The sequence below is a fragment of the Spinacia oleracea genome, chromosome 5, assembly GCF_020520425.1.
Source record: "Spinacia oleracea cultivar Varoflay chromosome 5, BTI_SOV_V1, whole genome shotgun sequence".
In the NCBI taxonomy this organism is placed as follows: domain Eukaryota; kingdom Viridiplantae; phylum Streptophyta; class Magnoliopsida; order Caryophyllales; family Amaranthaceae; genus Spinacia; species Spinacia oleracea.
The window spans coordinates 108,122,566-108,142,618 of NC_079491.1; the positions used below are offsets into that span (position 1 = coordinate 108,122,566).

Genomic DNA, 20,053 nt, shown 5'->3' on the forward strand with positions numbered 1-20,053 from the left:
CGTACCTATCAACCAAGAATAGTTTCTAGACTATTAGCAAAGGATTTTCTTACCTAAAATATTTTAGAATTGAGTCTAAATACATAATGTGCTTAATTCTTCAATGATTTAAGGATCTTGGATTCATTTTATTCTCACCTGTCTGGACACAAAACTCGAGTAAAATGCTTAATAAATATTGAATTATGCATATATGCTAGAATTTAAGTTTATTAAGAGAAACTATGAATGGTTATGTATTTGTTTATTCTTTTCAATTGTAGTTTTAATTATGGCAAACAACAATTCATTCAACATCCGATCGATTCTCGAAAAGGAGAAGTTGAGCGGGAAAAACTTCCTTGACTGGCAAAGGAACTTGCAAATAGTTCTTATGCAGAGAAGAAAAGGAGTATGTCCTGGAAGAGGCGATGCTCGAAGCCGCGGGCGAAGGGGTCACTCGGGCAGCCCTCAATCGTTGGATTGATGTCAACAAGGATGTAAAATGTCTAATGCTTGCAACCATGAGTTCAGATCTACATAAAACGTTCATCAACTCAGATGCTTTCACAATCATCAGTGAAATAAAGAACATGTTCCAAGATCTGGCTCGAGTCAAAAGATTCGAGACTCATAGGCAAATTCTTGACACCAAGCTCAAGAAGGGCGAGCCCGTAAGTCAACATGTTCTCAAGATGATTGGATTAATTGAGAATATGAGTCGGCTGGATCAGCAATTCTCTCAAGAAATAATTGTGGACACCATCCTCCATTCTCTTAATAGCAGGTATGATCAGTTCAAGCTGAACTACAACATGAATAGTCTGGACAAAACGCTCACTAAGTTTCACGGTATGCTGAAGATTGCTGAAAAGACGCTCAAAAGTGATAAACAAGATGTGCTTATGGTGCGTGGGGGAAAGTTCAAGAAATCCGGAAAGAAGAGGAATGCAAAGAAAGATGGCAAGAAAGCCAGCCCAACTAAGAAAATTGGCGGCACCAAGTCTGAAAAGAAGAAGGTGAGCCAACCCACTTCTTAGTCTGAATGCTTCTACTGTAAGAAGAAGGGGCATTGGAAGAGAGATTGCTTGAAGCTTAAGGAAGATCAGAAGAACTGAACTGTCGTTCCATCTTCAGGTATTTTCGTTATAGAATGTATACTTGCAAATTCAACTTCGATACAGGTTGTGGCTCACACTTATGTTCCAATTCACAGGGACTAAGAAGAAGTAGAAGGTTAAGCAAGGGTGAAGTCAACCTACGAGTGGGAAATGGAACAAGGATTGCTGCATTAGCTGTAGGAATTTATTATTTGTCGTTGCCCTCTAAGCTAGTTTTAGAACTGGAAGAATGTTTCCATGTTCCAAGTCTTACTAAAAACATCATTTATATTTCTTGCTTAGATGCTAAGGTATTTAGCTTTTTAATAAAAGACAATAGTTGCTCGTTTTATTTTAAAGAGATGTTTTATGGATCTGCTAAATTAGTCAATGGACTTTATGTGTTAGATCACGACAAACAAGTTTATAACATAAATACCAAAACGGAAAAAAAGAATGATTCAGATCTCACTTATCTATGGCATTGTCGATTAGGCCATATTAACATGAAGAGCATAGAAAAACTTCAAAAGGAAGGAATTCTAGAACCATTTGACTTAGAGGATTATGGTAAATGCAAATCATGCTTACTTGGCAAAATGACAAAGCAACCTTTCTCTAAAGTTGCAGAAAGAGAAACTGATCTATTGGGTTTAATCCATACAGATGTATGTGGACAAATGAGTTCAAATTTTAGAGGTGGTTTCAGCTACTTTATCACTTTCACTGATGACTTCAGTAGATATGGTTATGTCTACCTAATGAAGCATAAGTCTGAATCCTTTGACAAATTCAAGGAATTTCTAAGTGAAGTAGAGAATCAATTAGGCAAGAAGATTAAGGCATTGCGGTATGATAGAGGCGGTGAATATCTGAGCTATGAATTTGATGACCATCTGAAAGAATGTGGAATCTTGTCAGAATTGACTCCTCCCGGAACACCTCAATGGAACGGTGTGTCAGAACGGAGGAACATGACCTTGCTAGACATGGTTCGATCAATGATGGGTCAGGCCGAACTTCCAATAGAATTTTGGGGACATGCACTAAACACAGCTACACTCACACTAAATAGAGCTCCGTCTAAAGCTGTCAAAAAGACTGCATATGAGTTATGGTTTAGAAAGCCTCCAAATGTGTTTTTTCTTAAGATTTGGGGTTGTGAAGTATGCGCCAAACGTTTAATTTCAGACAAACTTCAACTGAAATCTGACAAATGTATCCTTATGGGCTACCTAAAGGAAACAAAGGGGTATTACTTCTACAATACCTCTGAGAACAAGGTGTTTGTTGCTCGAGATGGTATCTTTTTGGAAACAGATCACATTTCCAAAATGACAAGTGGGAGAAAATTTGACCTCGAAGAAATTCGAGTCGAACTACAAACTCTAGAGAATGCTCAAGATGACATTCAGGTTGAAACTCAGAGATCTTTAGAAGTATCTGGTGAGAATCAAGAACCAACTAGAAATGTAACCCCACGTAGATCGCAGAGATATAGGTCTCAACCGGAAAGATACATAGGTATTTTGACGAATGAGAGCCATGAAATTCTATTGCTAGAAAGCAATGAAACTGCGACTTAGAAACAAGCTAAGAAGATCCCTAGCTCCAAGCAATGGCAAGAAGCCATGCAATCTGAATTAGACTCCATGTCTGAAAACCAAGTTTGGGATTTAGTCGATTTGCCAGATGGCTACCAAGCCATAGGAAGCAAATGGATTTTCAAACTAGTAAAAGACAAGGATTGGAAACTAGAAGTTTTCAAAGCTAGATTGGTTGCCAAAGGATACAGGCAAGTCCATGGTGTGGATTACGATGAGACCTTTTCACCAGTTGCAATGCTAAAGTCTATTCGGATAATGTTAGCAATCGCTGCATATTACGATTAAGAAATATGGCAGATGGATGTCAAAACCGCTTTCTTAAACGGCGTTTTAACATAAACTGTGTTTATGACGTAACCTGAGGGTTTTGAGGATCCAAAGAATGCTAAAAAGGTAGGCAAGCTTAAGAAGTCCATCCTTAAAGCAAGCATCAAGGAGCTGGAATATACGTTTTGATGAAGCAGTCAGTGACTTTGGCTTCGTCAAGAACGCAGACGAATCTTGTGTATACAAGAAGGTCAGTGGAGCAAAACTACTTTTCTAGTATTATATGTAGTATTATATGTCGACGACATATTACGCATCGGAAATGACATTCCTATGTTGAACTCTGTCAAGATTTGGCTTGGTGTAGTCCCCTCCATTAAAGGACCAATATCTCTCTATTGTGACAATAATGGAGCTATTGCACATGCAAAGGAGCCTAGACACCACCAGAGAGTCAAGCATGTACTTCGTAGATTTGACCTTCTACGAGAGTTCGTGGAAAGAAAAGAAGTCGAGATAAGCAAGATTGAAACTGACGACAATATCTCATATCCATTAACTAAACCTCTGCCGCAAGAGAAGCACAACTCTCACACTGCAGCTATGGGAATCAAGCATGTTGGAGAATGGATTTGATATCCTAAATGAATGTTTTAAAGTTTTAGAGTTTAATACTTTGTAAAACGTTTTGGTTAACCATCCATATAAATGAATAGAATTCATTTTTCCATTTAATTTTGTGGTTTATTAAATGATGAGTTCTTTAAATTAGACGATATATTAAAGATAGACTGTCAGGACCAGTCTTGTGACTAAGAAATGTCTATCAAGTGAACTTGAATGTCAAAAGTTGAAAATGGTCCCCGGTCGGAAGTTTTCTATAAAGGTGGACGCATAGAAAACGCTAGACGATTAGAGTGCAAGATGACTAGAGTGCAAGATGACTAGTAGTTTTGTTTCTTGAACTATGTGGACATGGCAATGTCGCAATCATTTGCATAGATACTTACTTGAAAAGATTAGTATCGGACAGACCTATGAAACTTTACTGTAAGAGATGAAAATCTGTCATAAGTAAATTTCCTTATATTATTATAAAATAATCCTCAATACCTGAGTAATTTGAGATTACTTGTTTGAGAACTGGTTACTTTGACGTTGTCAAGCGTCGCACCGTAAAAGGACACTATAACGGTCACGCTCAGGTAATCACCAACCAAACGAAGTCTAACCTCAAGATCACAAGATTGGGATTGTCCTCCCATAAATCGTGATGAGATGCTGAAAGTTGTACAAGGACACTCTAAACATTTTCCTGATTAATATGATTAGTTATATGTTTATAAGACTCATTTCGAGTTCGTTATGCACGCCTAAGGGTCATTTGGTTCGATATAGGTCATTTATGGCCAAAAATGGCATTTTCGATCCCAACTAACAACAAACGAACCTATTTCCATATTCTAAACGTTTTTCATGATTCATATGATTAGTTATATGTTTATAAGACTCATTTCAAGTTCGTTATGAACGCCTAGGTTCATTTGGGTCGATATAGGTCATTTATGGCCAAAAATGGCATTTTCGATCCCAACTATCAACAAACGAACTTCTATTCAAATTCTAAAACTTTTTAACGATTCATATGATTAGTTATATATTTATGAAACTCATTTCAAGTTCGTTATGCATGCCTAAGGGTCATTTGGGTCGATATAGGTCATTTATGGCCAAAAATGGCATTTTCGATCCCAACTACCAACAAACGAACTTATATCCACATTCTAAACATTTTTCATGATTTATATGATTAGTTATATGATCATAAGACTCATTTCAAGTTTGTTATGCACGCCTAAGGGTCATTTGGGTAGATAAAGGTCATTTATAGCCAAAAATGGCATTTTCGATCCCAACTACCAACAAACGAACTTATATCCACATTCTAAACCTTTTTCATGATTTATATGATTAGTTATATGATTATAAGACTCATTTCAAGTTCATTATGCACGCCTAAGGGTCATTTGGGTCGATATAAGTCATTTATGGCCAAAAATGGCATTTTCGATCCCAACTACCAACAAACAAACTTTTATCCACATTCTAAACCTTTTTCATGATTTATATGATTAGTTATATGATTATAAGACTCATTTCAAGTTCGTTATGCACGCCTAAGGGTCATTTGGGTCGATATAGGTCATTTATGGTAAAAAATGGCATTTTCAATCCCAACTACCAACAAATGAACTTATATTCAAATTCTAAACCTTTTTAACGATTCATATGATTAGTTATATGTTTATGAAACTCATTTCAAGTTCGTTATGCATGCCTAAGGGTCATTTGGGTCGATATAGGTCATTTATGGCCAAAAATGGCATTTTCGATCCCAACTACGACCAAACGAACTTATATCCACATTCTAAACTTTTTTCATGATTTACATGATTAGTTATATGATTATAAGACTCATTTCAAGTTCATTATGCACGCCTAAGGGTCATTTGGGTCGATATAGGTCATTTATGGCCAAAAATGGCATTTTCGATCCCAACTACCAACAAACGAACTTATTTCCATATTCTAAACGTTTTTCATGATTCATATGATTAGTTATATGTTTATAAGACTCATTTCAAGTTCGTTATGAACGCCTAGGTTCATTTGGGTCGATATAGGTCATTTATAGCCAAAAATGGCATTTTCGATCCCAACTATCAACAAACGAACTTATATTCAAATTCTAAACCTTTTTAACGATTCATATGATTAGTTATATGTTTATGAAACTCATTTCAAGTTCGTTATGCATGCCTAAGGGTCATTTGGGTCGATATAGGTCATTTATGGCCAAAAATGGCATTTTCGATCCCAACTACCAACAAAAGAACTTATATCCACATTCTAAACATTTTTCATGATTTATATGATTAGTTATATGATTATAAGACTCATTTCAAGTTCGTTATGCACGCCTAAGGGTCATTTGGGTCGATATAGGTCATTTATGGCCAAAAATGGCATTTTCGATCCCAACTACCAACAAACGAACTTATATCCACATTCTAAACCTTTTTCATGATTTATATGATTAGCTATATGATTATAAGACTCATTTCAAGTTCATCATGCACGCCTAAGGGTCATTTGGGTCGATATAAGTCATTTATGGCCAAAAATGGCATTTTCGATCCCAACTACCAACAAACGAACTTATATCCACATTCTAAACCTTTTTCATGATTTATATGATTAGTGATATGATTAGAAGACTCATTTCAAGTTCGTTATGCACGCCTAAGGGTCATTTGGGTCGATATGGGTCATTTATGGTCAAAAATGGCATTTTCAATCCCAACTACCAACAAACGAACTTATATTCAAATTGTAAACCTTTTTAACGATTCATATGATTAGTTATATGTTTATGAAACTCATTTCAAGTTCGTTATGCATGCCTAAGGGTCATTTGGGTTGATATAGGTCATTTATGGCCAAAAATGGCATTTTCGATCCCAACTACCAACAAACGAACTTATATCCACATTCTAAACATTTTTCATGATTTATATGATTAGTTATATGATTATAAGACTCATTTCAAGTTCGTTATGCACGCCTAAGGGTTATTTGGGTCGATATAGGTCATTTATGGCCAAAAATGGCATTTTCGATCCCAACTACCAACAAACGAACTTATTTCCATATTCTAAACGTTTTTCATGATTCATATGATTAGTTATATGTTTATAAGACTCATTTCAAGTTCGTTATGAACGCCTAGGTTCATTTGGGTCGATATAGGTCATTTATGGCCAAAAATGGCATTTTCGATCCCAACTATCAACAAACGAACTTATATTCAAATTCTAAACCTTTTTAACGATTCATATGATTAGTTATATGTTTATGAAACTCATTTCAAGTTCGTTATGCATGCCTAAGGGTCATTTGGGTCGATATAGGTCATTTATGGCCAAAAATGGCATTTTCGATCCCAACTACCAACAAAAGAACTTATATCCACATTCTAAATATTTTTCATGATTTATATGATTAGTTATATGATTATAAGACTCATTTCAAGTTCGTTATGCACGCCTAAGGGTCATTTGGGTCGATATAGGTCATTTATGGCCAAAAATGGCATTTTCGATCCCAACTACCAACAAACGAACTTATATCCACATTCTAAACCTTTTTCATGATTTATATGATTAGTTATATGATTATAAGACTCATTTCAAGTTCATTATGCACGCCTAAGGGTCATTTGGGTCGATATAATTCATTTATGGCCAAAAATGGCATTTTCGATCCCAACTACCAACAAACGAACTTATATCCACATTCTAAACCTTTTTCATGATTTATATGATTATAAGACTCATTTCAAGTTCGTTATGCACGCCTAAGGGTCATTTGGGTCGATATAGGTCATTTATGGTCAAAAATGGCATTTTCAATCCCAACTACCAACAAACGAACTTATATTCAAATTCTAAACCTTTTTAACAATTCATATGATTAGTTATATGTTTATGAAACTCATTTTAAGTTCGTTATGCATGCCTAAGGGTCATTTGGGTCGATATAGGTCATTTATGGCCAAAAATGGCATTTTCGATCCCAACTACCAACAAACGAACTTATATCCACATTCTAAACATTTTTCATGATTTATATGATTAGTTATATGAATATAAGACTCATTTCAAGTTCGTTATGCACGCCTAAGGGTCATTTGGGTCGATATAGGTCATTTATGGCCAAAAATGGCATTTTCGATCCCAACTACCAACAAACGAACTTATTTCCATATTCTAAACGTTTTTCATGATTCATATGATTAGTTATATGTTTATAAGACTCGTTTCAACTTCGTTATGAACGCCTAGGTTCATTTGGGTCGATATAGGTCATTTATGGCCAAAAATGGCATTTTCGATCCCAACTATCAACAAATGAACCTAAGGACACTTTCTAAATCTTTTTTATGTTTGATATGCTTAGTTATAAGTTATTAAGATTCATTTCAAGTTCTTTATGCACATCTAAGGCTCAATTGGGACGATATAGGTCATATTTGGCCCAAAATGACATTTTTGATCCCAAATATCAACAAATAAACTTAAGGACACTTTCTAAACCTTTTTTTTGTTTGATATGCTTAGTTAGAGTTTACTAAGATTCATTTCAAGTTCTTTATGCACATTTAAGGCTCATTTGGCTCGATATAGGTACATATGACCTATAATGACCAAAACGAGCCTTAGATGTGCATAAATTTACCAAAGTAGATGAGAATGAGGATTGGAAATCTAATACTAAGTGAACTAAACATGAAAAGCGTTTAGAATTCCTTTTTTGGTTCATCAATTGAGACTTGGGAGCGAAAACCACTATTTTAGTCAAAATATGACATATCGTGTATGTGAAAATATGATCTCAGTTTTCTGTAACCTATAGAAAGTCAGTTGTAGAAGTATTGGGATTTTATTTCAAATATTTTACTGATTTTGTGTATGGCTAATGATGAAATTAAAATAAATAAATAAGAACGGTTCATTTATATGCCAATTGGTTCCTATTTAATCTCAAAATATGAGTTAGCTAACAAGTTAGAGTACTCTTAGCTGCAAACTTGCTAATCATATCCTGATTATCAAAACAATGTAAATGGAGATCAAAATTGATAACCATAGTCCATCACCAGCTACTGATTTAAAGAACACAACATGATCATCTACTAATGAACTATCCATGTTTACTCTTGAAAAGTTAAAAAAGAAAGCTGAATTATCCTTGTTTAAAGGTCTAGGAACTAACAGAAGCAGCATAGAACTAAAGAACCAATAGAAGCACAGAACTAAAGAACCAACTGACGCACAGAACCAACTGAATATCTGTCTCATAAATCATGACAAACACTAAGACATACCTTGGATGCGAGCATATAGAAAATACAGTTGTCAGTGCCTCTGAAAGAAAAAATTGGACCTTTCTCATTTCCTTCAGCCGTGTGATTAAAGACTACCACCATGATTACCTGTCAAATTAGAAAGAATAAGTAAACTTGTCGAAATCTACAGAAAAGAAATAAACATGTTAGCTAGATATTGCACCTCAATGTCCCTTTTATGTGCTTCTCTAACAAGAAGTTTGAACTCATTTATTGCTTCACGGCCACAATTGCGTATTCCGGAAGATGCATATCTTATCATGGGTGAAAAGTAATTGATAGTAGAATAACTCCGAAAGTTCATCATGTAAATGACATTGTATTTTGTGATTTCAAAATAACATAAGTCCTGACCACGACTAGCTTTGCATAAAGAGACTACTGACGACGACTAGCTTTGCAAGACTACTGACGACGACGACTACTGACATATATTCAGCCAACAATTCAACCAAGTATCAGAGAATTATACCTTTTCCAAGGCCATCCTCAAGTTCATGAACCACAAGGGCGCCACCGACAACTGAATTTGGTCCAGTCAATGAATCTGCATGACAAGATGTTGGAAAATTCAGTAAGACATACATGGCGATTATAAGGTTAATCAGAAGTTTACTCTATCTGTGAAGCCAACCCCATCTTTTTCGGAATAAGGCTTTGTTTTGCGGAGCTAAACTTCTATATTCTGAAGCAGCAACTAGAAATGCATAGTTAAGAAGCTTTAAGCCACACAGTCATAGTAACACATCTCTACTACATCGTCTACATGCTGAATGTCTCAGATTGGATGGCAGCTGAAAGACAAATCAAGGACAAAGAAACAAGGGGATGAATTGTCAAGAAGCTATGGGTAGACATCTATTTTCAAGCTATCTATGCAACAAAGGCAACTCAGGGCAGATTATCAAAAGTGGATAAGTAATCTGATTGTGTTTGATTTTGAGATTCAATATAAACCAGGTTCCTCTGTCAGAGTAGCAGGTGCTTTACCTCACAAGAGTGAAGGGAAATAGAATTTGGTGCATTGGTGACTTATAATGGATTGGCAGAATTACATACAGAGGTAAAGGAAGACTCTCTCATTCAGAAAATCATCCAGGATCTCAAATTGATCGAGGAACAACAAGTGGGGTTGCTTTGGTTAATGGGGGATTATGTGTATGGGGTTGTATCTCATCCCTAGTTATTCTTCTTTCATTCCCTTGTTAATGAAAGATTACCGTGAGAGGTGGAGACTTAAAAACTTACTTGAGGTCCTGAAGATGGCAGCGAAGTGAGGACTAGTTTTGGATGGGATGAAAAAGGGTGTGGCAAACTATGGTGCATATATGTGGTATCTGTCAAAACAAAAGGCATTGCTCCAAATCCCTGCTGGCTTAGTTCAGCCCCTGCTACTTTCTGCTAGAGTATCCGATGAAATCTCAGTAAATTTCATAGGACTACTTAGGTCTAAGACGTTTGATACAATATCAAGCGTAGTTGATAGGCAATCTAACTTATCTACATATGCTTATTTCCCCAGCTTGAAGCACCTTTTAATGTATTTCAGCTCATTTAACAAATAAATAAAATCATGCAACAACTCCTTTTACTTGCTGAATATCTCAGTTTGGAAGGAAGCCGGAAGACAAATCAAGGAAAAAGAAACAAAGGGATGAACATCCAAACCATCCTCTCTCCACTTTACCACTTTACTACCCTTTACAATATTAAACAACTACAGCATTTCTAATGAAGTAGAAAAGGAAGAATAAGCATCATTTACGAATTCAGTACCTTTTTCCTTTGTTTGGATCATGAAAAAATTCACATGAATCTCTTGAACCAAGACTCACCAGACTTCCAATTTCAGTCACCGAAAGAGAAAACACCTGAAGTACATTACGTTTTAGTATATTAATAGAAACTTGACCACTTGCCAACAAAAACGTCATACAATTTATATCAGAATTCAGAAAAATATAATCTACATCGTTCAGAAAATAAAACAAGATATCATCCACATTGAGAATAGGCCTTCACACTAAGATCGCATGTCTACAGGTAATAATCCATAATTCCATATACCCTCATCATAGATCATTTTCAGGTCAGAGATAGTATGAAAATATAAATGATGAAGCACGGGAAAGTTAGTCCATCCATCAAAATTCTACACATCATATCATTCACAATCTTTGTTTTTTAAGGAACGGTTTCCTAGAAACATTCAAGTTCTATAGAATATAAGTTCTATAACAATTTGTTATACATGGACATGCAGTCAAGATATCAAATTCTAGAACCTACAAGGTAATCTTTTATGATTCCCTGGCACATGATATTCACAATGTATACTCCATTGACCATCTGGTTAGTTTCCAAATAATATTAACCCTTAAAGTGATTCTTAGACAAAAGTTCTTCATAAAATAGCCATTGTTTTGGGAAAATTCGACTTAGAGACGAGCTTGCCTTGATGAAGGTGCTAACAATCGATCGAGCTAGATAATTGAGAATGGTGAGAGTAAGTTGTAATAGCATAAGATAATCATAGGTTTATTGCTTGGAAATCATGTATCTAAAATAGACAAGACTAAGCCATTTTATAGGCATTTACAACAAGAATGTAACGTTTATGGAAAAATTGCCCATAATTAGATAATAAATGCATAATGAAGGCCGGCTTCATCAAGGGTTTGTAACGTCCGTTCTGAGCCCAGCAGTTGGGAATACCGTTCGAATAATGCCACCTTGCGCCTTGTTGGCAGCCACGTAAGCAATGCTTTCCACATATGCCCACGTCACCAAGAGGGTATTTTTCCCCCTAACAATTGTCCCCAAACCCATTTTGAATTTATTCCGGGAAGTTCAAGAAGGAAAAATGGGTTTCACGGAAGGAAAAACGGAAACCGCCTCTTAACCTCCCCAACACTGACGGCGTTAGGATCATGATGACTTTTTCCTTGGAGAAGCCAACCGTCCATCTGCGCCAATAAATAGGACTGCGCTTCCAACCATCCGCAATCACTTCTGCAATCTCTCTCTTCTCTTTCCCAGAAAAAAACGATCGGCGCTCTTTTCTCTCTCCTTCTTTCAGGTAACTGCTCGGTTTCCATCTTCTTCTCTTCTTCTTTCTTTCTTTGATTTCCTCTATGTCGCAACGAATGGGGACGAAATCCACCCGCGCGAAGAACAAGAGAGTGGTAGTGGAGTGCGATCTGGTTGAGAGGCCAATTTTCAGCCCTACCCACATTTTGGACAGAAAGAATGCTCGGCCGGCCACTTGGGGGAAGCAAGATGTGGAAGCGCTCAGGGAGGAGTGTGGTTTCCCTCCGTCGGCGGTAATTCGTTTGCCGCAGCCCGACGAACGGGTCGATTGGGTATCGGACGGCTGGGTGTGCTTCTACGAGTATCCCTTCAGAATTGGGTATACTTATCCCTTCTCGCCACTGGTGCGAGGAGTTCTAAGGGCACTGGCGGTGCCGCCGGCGCAACTGATGCCGCAGGTCTGGAGGGTGATGCACTTGGTCGACCATCTGGCCGGCAAACTGGATATGGAGTTCCGGGTTGAGGACCTTGTGTACACCTACAAGGTCCAAAATTATGAGGCTGGTAGGTACTTGCTGCATGTCAAGGACGATAGGGAGGCTCTTCTTGTTGCGGACAAGTCGAATGACCGCGGGTGGATGGGTCGGTTCTTTTTTGTGGAGTTGGCTAGTTTAGGGCCTGACTCCGACTTCTTGACGGGGGAGTGGATGGCTAGAGGTATCTTGTTTGTTTTTTGGTGTTTTTTGGGCTTGTTGATTTGACTTTGTCTCACTTTTGTGTTTTTGTAGCTGCATCTTTCGACATAGTTGGTGTCGGTGCCGAAGCCATAGAAAAGACTGATGTGCTGTTGGGGGTCCCTCTAAAGGACAGAGCTTTCATCGGCCTCAAGTTCGAACGCGAAGAGCCTTCTCAAGAGGAAGAAGTTTATGAACCTGCGAACATGTCGACATCAACATGTAAACATGGATTAGGGTTAGTTTACATTTTTTGGGTTCGTCGCCCTTTTTGAAGGAAATAATGCCCTTGGTCCAAGTATGCATTCAATGTTAAGTCTAATAAATGCGGTTCAGTATTAATTAACAAGTTAATAATTCAGTGAGATCAAGTGAGCTGAATGCCTAGATAGAGGCCGCTTCAGTTCAAGTGGAATTAATGATATTAATCCACAACTTACTCTTGACTGAACCCGTAGGGTCACACAAATAGTACGTAAACGGATCAAGTATTTAATGGCATTAAATACTCCATCTATGGATATTCGGAATCGACGGATCTTGGTTTCAGTGGGAGCTGAGATCGTCACAAGCAAGTGAATACTCCGGAAACGATGATATTGCCGGAAACGGAAATATAGATCGTATCGGAAATATAAATATTATCCAAGTCGTAGATGTTGCCGGAAACGGAAACATGGTACGTATCGGAAAATATTATCGGAAATGGAAATATTGCCGGAATCGGAAATATTGCCGGAAACGGAAATATTGTCAGAATCGGAAATATTATCGGAATCGGAAAATAATTCCGGAAACGGAAATATTAAATATTTGTTCGAAATGGAAATTAATTCCGGAATCGGAAATATTAAATATTGTTCGTATCAGAAAAGAATTCCGGAACCGGGAATTTAATCGGAAGCGTATCGTACGAATAAGCATCGGACGAGGCCTGCCGGACGAAGGCCCAGCACGAAGCCGGGCCATCGCCCAGCAAGCCAAACGCATGCCACACGCCTAGCCAAGGCAGCGCCCAGGCCCACCGCAAGGCAGGCCTAGCGCGCGCGAAGGCCACGGCTGTGTGGGCCTCGTGGCGTGGGCTGCTGCTCGCACGCACGCGCATGGGCGGCCCTCGTGGCTGCCGTGCGTGTGTGTGTTTGTGTTCATGCACGATTCCTAAAGCTAATAGGATTTGGTATATAATTAAATTCCTATTCCTAAAAGGATAAATTAATTAATTAGAGTTCTTATAGGATTCTAAGTTTAATTAATTTGTATCCTACTAGGATTCCAATTCCATTTCCATACCTCTATAAATAAGAGCCTAGGGTCATAATTTATAGACACGGGATTGAAGTATTCTAAAGGTAAGTTTTTGAAAGAAAAATCAGCCATACACTTGCAAACACAATAGCCGAAATTCCTAGTAACCTTAAGGGCGATTCTAGTTGGTCTAACTTGAGGTGGATCCGGACGTTTATGGACTACCTGCGGAGGGACGACATTTGGAGTCCTAAAGACTTGTTCTTGTTCGGTTCGGGCGCAGCTAGGGAGGGCACGCTACAAAGTGTATGCTCCTAAATTATGCTAAATGATTATGTGTAAATAATATGTTTCCTGGCATTAAGGTTTTTCCGCATGATTTATGTTTTGTCATATGTATCATAACCTAACAGTGGTATCACGAGCCTCTTATTATTTTCATAATCTAAATTGCATGAACATGGTTAAATTATACAAATTTGCAAGGAATTAAAAGGGGTGATTAATTTTCGTAATTGTTAATTAATTGCAAATTGCGTTTATTTAATTATATGTACGCAGTTTTTCGGCAGTTTCTTCGTTACTCATCCAAATCGAGTGATTTTTGTGTCAATTCCGCATGTAAAAGGCATTCTCAAATTCGAAGCCTAACTATGACTTTTCGGAGGTTTTAGTTTTTCGAACGCAAAAGTTTGTAAATTTAAGATGTTAAATTAAATATTTGCGATTCTTGTTGATAAATCTTGAATTTTTGATTGACCTACTGTATATGTTTAACAAGTTTGAATGCCTAGCCTTGTTAATTATGCAATCTAATTTGTAATTATGATTAATTTGTTGAAAATTCGAATAATTTAGAATTGATTTGATTTTCATAATTAATTAATAATTTAATTAGATACCTATGATTAAAAACAACCATAAAAATTGTTAATTTGTGTTAAATTATAAATTTTTATGACCTAGACTTGAATCCATGTTAATCGGAAATTAATTAATTAATAAATTTTCGAATTTTCGCCCTAAAATTATGAAATTAATATGATTTATTAATTTGTCATTAATTTTGAAAATAAAAGTTTTAATTTTCATGCAATTCGCTCATAGAACTTGCACGCACAAAGCAATGGACGCTACGTGTTACCCTTAAGGGCTGTTGTATAGTGCGGGCATGCGACGACGAGCAAGGGAGCTCGTCGCCCATGCGGTACGAATGCAGCGAGCAAGGCAATGGTGCACGAGCACAAGGCAGTAGCCCTGCCTTGTGTCGTGTGCTATGTGCGATGGGCGAATGGGCGAGGGTGAGGAGCAAGGCAGCGAGCAGTCGCGTGTGGGCAGCAAGCGTGCTGCGCCACAACGCGCACTGCCTCGCGCAGCGATCGAAGCCTCGCGCGCAGCGAGCGCTGGCTCGCGTGCGACGAGCGCTACGCCTGCATCGAAGCCTCGTGCGCAGCGAGCGCTGGCTCGCGTGCGACGAGCGCTACGCCTGCACGAGCGCTGGCGCGCGCAGCGAGCAGTGGCTAGCGTGCTTCGAGTGATGCTTTGCGATTGTGTGCAGCAGCAGATGCGACACAGCACAGAGGCTGCGCGCACGTGGCCAAGCGATGGCTGCGTGCGTGTGGCCTATGGTTGTGCGTTGCGTGGTGATGTGCGTACCTTGTATTACGATTAAATCGTTTTAAAAATTTTAATTTGAAATTTTCAGTTCATGTAATTTTAATTAATTTTAAAATTAATAATTTAAATTATTTTCTTGGATTTTAATTTTGAATAATATAATTGTAATAAATTTTATTTATTCTAATTATTTTACTAAAATTAAATTCTTGAATTAATTTAAATTCGACTGAAAATAAATCAAATAAATGGATTCAATGATAAATTTATATGAGCTTTAAATTTTAATTAAATTTTTATGTTTCCGGTTAGACTCGAAATACATTTTTATGTTTAAAATTAGTAAAGCATATGAATTTATTGCTTTAAGTGGGAGCCCTTTTTAGTCATAAACTCTTGATTAGGTCTACAAATCCTTAAGGTTAAAACAACTTGATTAGAATTAATAAGGACTGAATAATTTGTAGAGTATTGGTGCCCTTGATTAATTGCTGCAAATATTTATGTGATGCATACAATGTGTTTTAACTAACCAATTATGTGGGCCATTCATGATAATGAATGGGTGAATGGTATATATTGTATATGTATTGTTTTGCAGGTTATGAAGTGACTAGTATGGCCCAAATAGGATAGAAAATATGGTCTGCGTACCATTAATTTGAATGTAATTGGTCTAAAGCACCAAATTTGTTTTTAAATTTAAAAATGGTCTGCGTACCATCAAATAGTTCTAATTAGTTTTAATTATAGCTTATCCTATTTGGAGAAAATGGCGTCTCCCACGGTGAATTTCAAGACGAATTTCCTTTTTCGAGACGGACTTTGAAGTTGAAGCTTCAAGATGAAGTCGGGCCATACTAGATCACATTTATCTTATGCATGTTTTAAGTTATTTATTGCTTTTAAATATGTCTTAAATATGCATGAGATCAAAGCTTGATTATGTTGCATGATTAAGGATTTTAATTCACTTAAAATCTAACCAACATAGTAAAAGCCTGAAGTTCCAAACTTAAAAATTGAGTTAAAAGGTGCCATGCCAAAATATACACTTGCTTGGATATCCTTTACATCAATCTAGTAATAGTTTTCGCTCAGGTGTTACTTATTGGTCCTAAAGGGGCAAGGTACACAAATAATTGTGAGTACATGTTAGTTTTGGTGAAATTCAACGATATAAGTAAGGAGTCCTTTCATGTCGTGGCAAAATCGATAGGTTTACCTAATAAGTTCTTAGACGTACCTATCAACCAAGAGTAGTTTCTAGACTATTAGCAAAAGGCTTTTGCTTACCTAAAATATTTTAGAATTGAGTCAAAATACATAATGTGCTTAATTCTTCAATGGTTTTAGGGTCTTGGAATCATTTTATGCACACCTGCCAGAACACATAACTCGAATAAAATGCTAATGACTTGTTTAAATTGCATGATTGCTTTAATTTTCAAGTTATTACTCATGATAAATGTTTAGACTTTGCATGCTTCAATCTATGTTTTAATTATTGTTTATAATTAAATATCTTGCACTGCAGTAAATCCTTTTAGAAAGGTAATAGTAAATTTCCTCGATTGGTAGTGAATCCAAGAACGATTCACGGAAATGAGAGAAAATGAGCAATTTAAAACGTACGTTTCTTATAGTGACTTTTATGGTTGTTTTCGAGTATCAAAATCGAATGGCAAACCAATTGGTGCTTGTGAATTCAAAATACACTGTAGTTTTGAGATCATAAAGCATTGAGTTTAAAACGCTTAGCTTTACCAATGGTTAACAACCTAATATCTTTTTCCATTTAATTCTACATTCGAATAGATAGATGCTAAGAGAACTTTAGAAGCTTCTGGTAAGATCATCTAGTTGAAAAGAATACTCAACATAAATAAAATGGTAAGAACTTTGTTGGAGTGGCATTGGACATGTCTAACAAAGTATAAAAAGTCAACACTAGAGAATTCAATTCTTGAGACTATAAGAAAGGGTACAAGAAATAGGAAAACAAAGGAACAAATGAAAGGAATTTACAATTCCGTTTCTACCTATAAGTTTATGTTTAAAGAGAAGTGACCTAGCAATCAAACTTCCTTGGTATCATATACCGCTTGAGGTTCTTACTTCGGTAATAACTCAAACAATGGAAGCTAGGATACGCTAATGACCTACAAGTGGGAAATGAAGCATGGCAATGCTACATTAGTTGTAGGGTCATCTAAGTTTGTTTTAAGTCCTTTCAAAGGCTGGAACTTAATGGCTATTTTGTTCCATAATCAGCATACCTGAATTTCTGTTTTCAAACACAGAAAGACTCACATTCAAGAACAATGTTTGTTTGTTTATTTGAATGAAATGGTCATTTACGGGTTGAGTCAATATGCTTGATTAAAACAAACAACTCTTTAAATAAGAACTTTACTAGGTTCAAATCAAACCCTTGATTTGAGTTCCATTAATCTTTGGCGTTGTTGCTTAGACCATATCAACAAGTTAACATTCAAAAGCTCTATTTTGATGGACTTTTGAAAGTTCATTGATTTCTAGATCAATTTAAGACAACTAGTCTTACTTGTTGAAAGTAACAAAAGATATGAACTATTGTTAGAACGCCTACACAATAGAGTTCAAAGCTAAAGAAATGTTTTATGACTTTATTATTTCACACAGATTTGAGTGAATATAGGTTTATTTACTCAATGTGATATAAGTTGAATCTGTTTGGGTAGTTCAAAGATTCAGAAGTATAAATCCCACTTGGTAAGAAATCATAAAGATCTAGGATAGATCATGTTAATGATTGCTTGAGACCAAAAATGATCATCAATGATTGTGTGTTGTAATTTCACAATCTAGCTCCATAAGATATGGCATATCTAAGTTGGAATGATCGAAGTCGATTAGTACTTGATTCGATCAATGATGAATCATAAAGACTTTTCCTATAATTTCTAAAACAAAATGCTCAACAACCACCAAACTAAACCAAATTCGTCAAAGCTATTGAAAAGTAATTTCAGAACATCTTTTTATAATATATCTAAAGAGTTCCTAAACTCAGTGGGAGCTTAGTGTTTGTTATTCAACAAACTAAGGCCCAAATATAGATATACGTTTCATTGTGATATATTCAAATGAGACACAAGGGTATTGTTCCTACCACGAATTTTTGAGAACATAATGTTTGTTTGCTCGAAATAATGTCCTTTTGGAAATTCGTTTCCAAAATGACAAGTGGGAGAAAATAGACCTCGAAAGTCTTCGAGGCGAACAACAAACATAAAACGGACATTCCGGAGGCTTTTCGAAGTTCTTTAGAAAATCCAAACACGTATTCTTTAAGGACTTTAGAAGTGGATTTTAAAGAATAGACATCTCTTAGAAGACTTTACAAGTGCTTCAAGGAGAACAGAATATTCAAAGGACTTTAAAGTGGCTATTGATATTCTATTGTTTGATGTTCTATACCCATGTAGGCATAGAGTTCAAGTCGCTGAAACTATGAGATTCTTCTATTAGATAGTGAAGAAACATGGAGTTCATGTCACTGAAGCTATGCGATTCTTCTATTAGATAGTGAAGAACCCTACAACTTGCAGTCAAACTATTATCATGTAGATTAATGAGTTTGTGACTTGTAAGAAAGCTATGACGAAACCCAGATTCCCTAAAATGGTTAGAGGCCATATATAGACTCAATGTTTTAAATGGTTAGAGGCAATAAAACATACTCAATGTTTTGATGACAAAAGTGAAATTTTGTTGATTTGCAAGAATAGTTTCACACCTATTGGTTGCAAGTTTGTTTTAAGGATAAAAACCATCAAACATGAAATTGTGTTCACACACAAAGCTAGATTTGTTGCTAAAGGTTACAAGCAAATTCACGGTGTGGATTGTGTTGAAACCTCATGCAAAATCGTAATGCTTAAGTCTATAATTCAAGCACTGATTGCATATTGGTATATATGACAATTGGATGACAAAACATCTTCCTCATTCAAATGTTGGAAGAAACTGTGTACATGGCATGTCATAGGATTTGTGGATCCAAATAATGCTTGAAATGAATGCTAGCTTATGAAATCTAAGTACAGATTTAAGCAAGCAATTGGGAATTGGAATTGTATTTTAGTGAAGCTAATAAGTATTTTAGTTTTATAAAATGTACATGATTCTTATAGATATATAAGAAGTTTAGTGGTAGTACATAAAACTTAATTGGTCCTATGCGTATCACACACATATCTCTCTATTGTGAAATAACATTCAAATGCTAATAAGTTAGGTTTGAAATTATTCATCAATGATGGACCATGGCGAAACTTAGTACATACTGGGTATTAAGATCTATTTACAAAGATCTTATAATATTATTTTGGATTAAGTAATGGAATGTACTAAATCAAACACGAAAGACTCCATTGGAGATATTCGACCCATGTGAATAAATCTAAGTAAAGAATGTTTGAACTATGTATAAGCATTTACTAAGTTAAACATCAAAGGATC

The 20,053-nt window shown here is 36.3% G+C and overlaps 1 protein-coding gene across 1 annotated transcript in view; it reads right to left on the reverse strand.

Annotated features, from left to right (window-relative positions):
• Positions 1 to 8,610: 8,610 nt before the first annotated feature.
• Positions 8,611 to 20,053, reverse strand: part of LOC130461771 (single-stranded DNA-binding protein WHY1, chloroplastic-like) — a 39,452-nt gene continuing 28,009 nt past the window's right edge. Inside the window, exons 6-11 of the mRNA XM_056829973.1 lie at positions 10,698 to 10,792; positions 10,643 to 10,649; positions 10,170 to 10,319; positions 9,556 to 9,640; positions 9,394 to 9,468; positions 8,611 to 8,783 (exon numbers count right to left, since the gene is read on the reverse strand). Coding sequence (XP_056685951.1) covers positions 8,611 to 8,783; positions 9,394 to 9,468; positions 9,556 to 9,640; positions 10,170 to 10,319; positions 10,643 to 10,649; positions 10,698 to 10,792 — 585 coding nt within the window. The remainder of the gene's footprint in view (positions 8,784 to 9,393; positions 9,469 to 9,555; positions 9,641 to 10,169; positions 10,320 to 10,642; positions 10,650 to 10,697; positions 10,793 to 20,053) is intronic.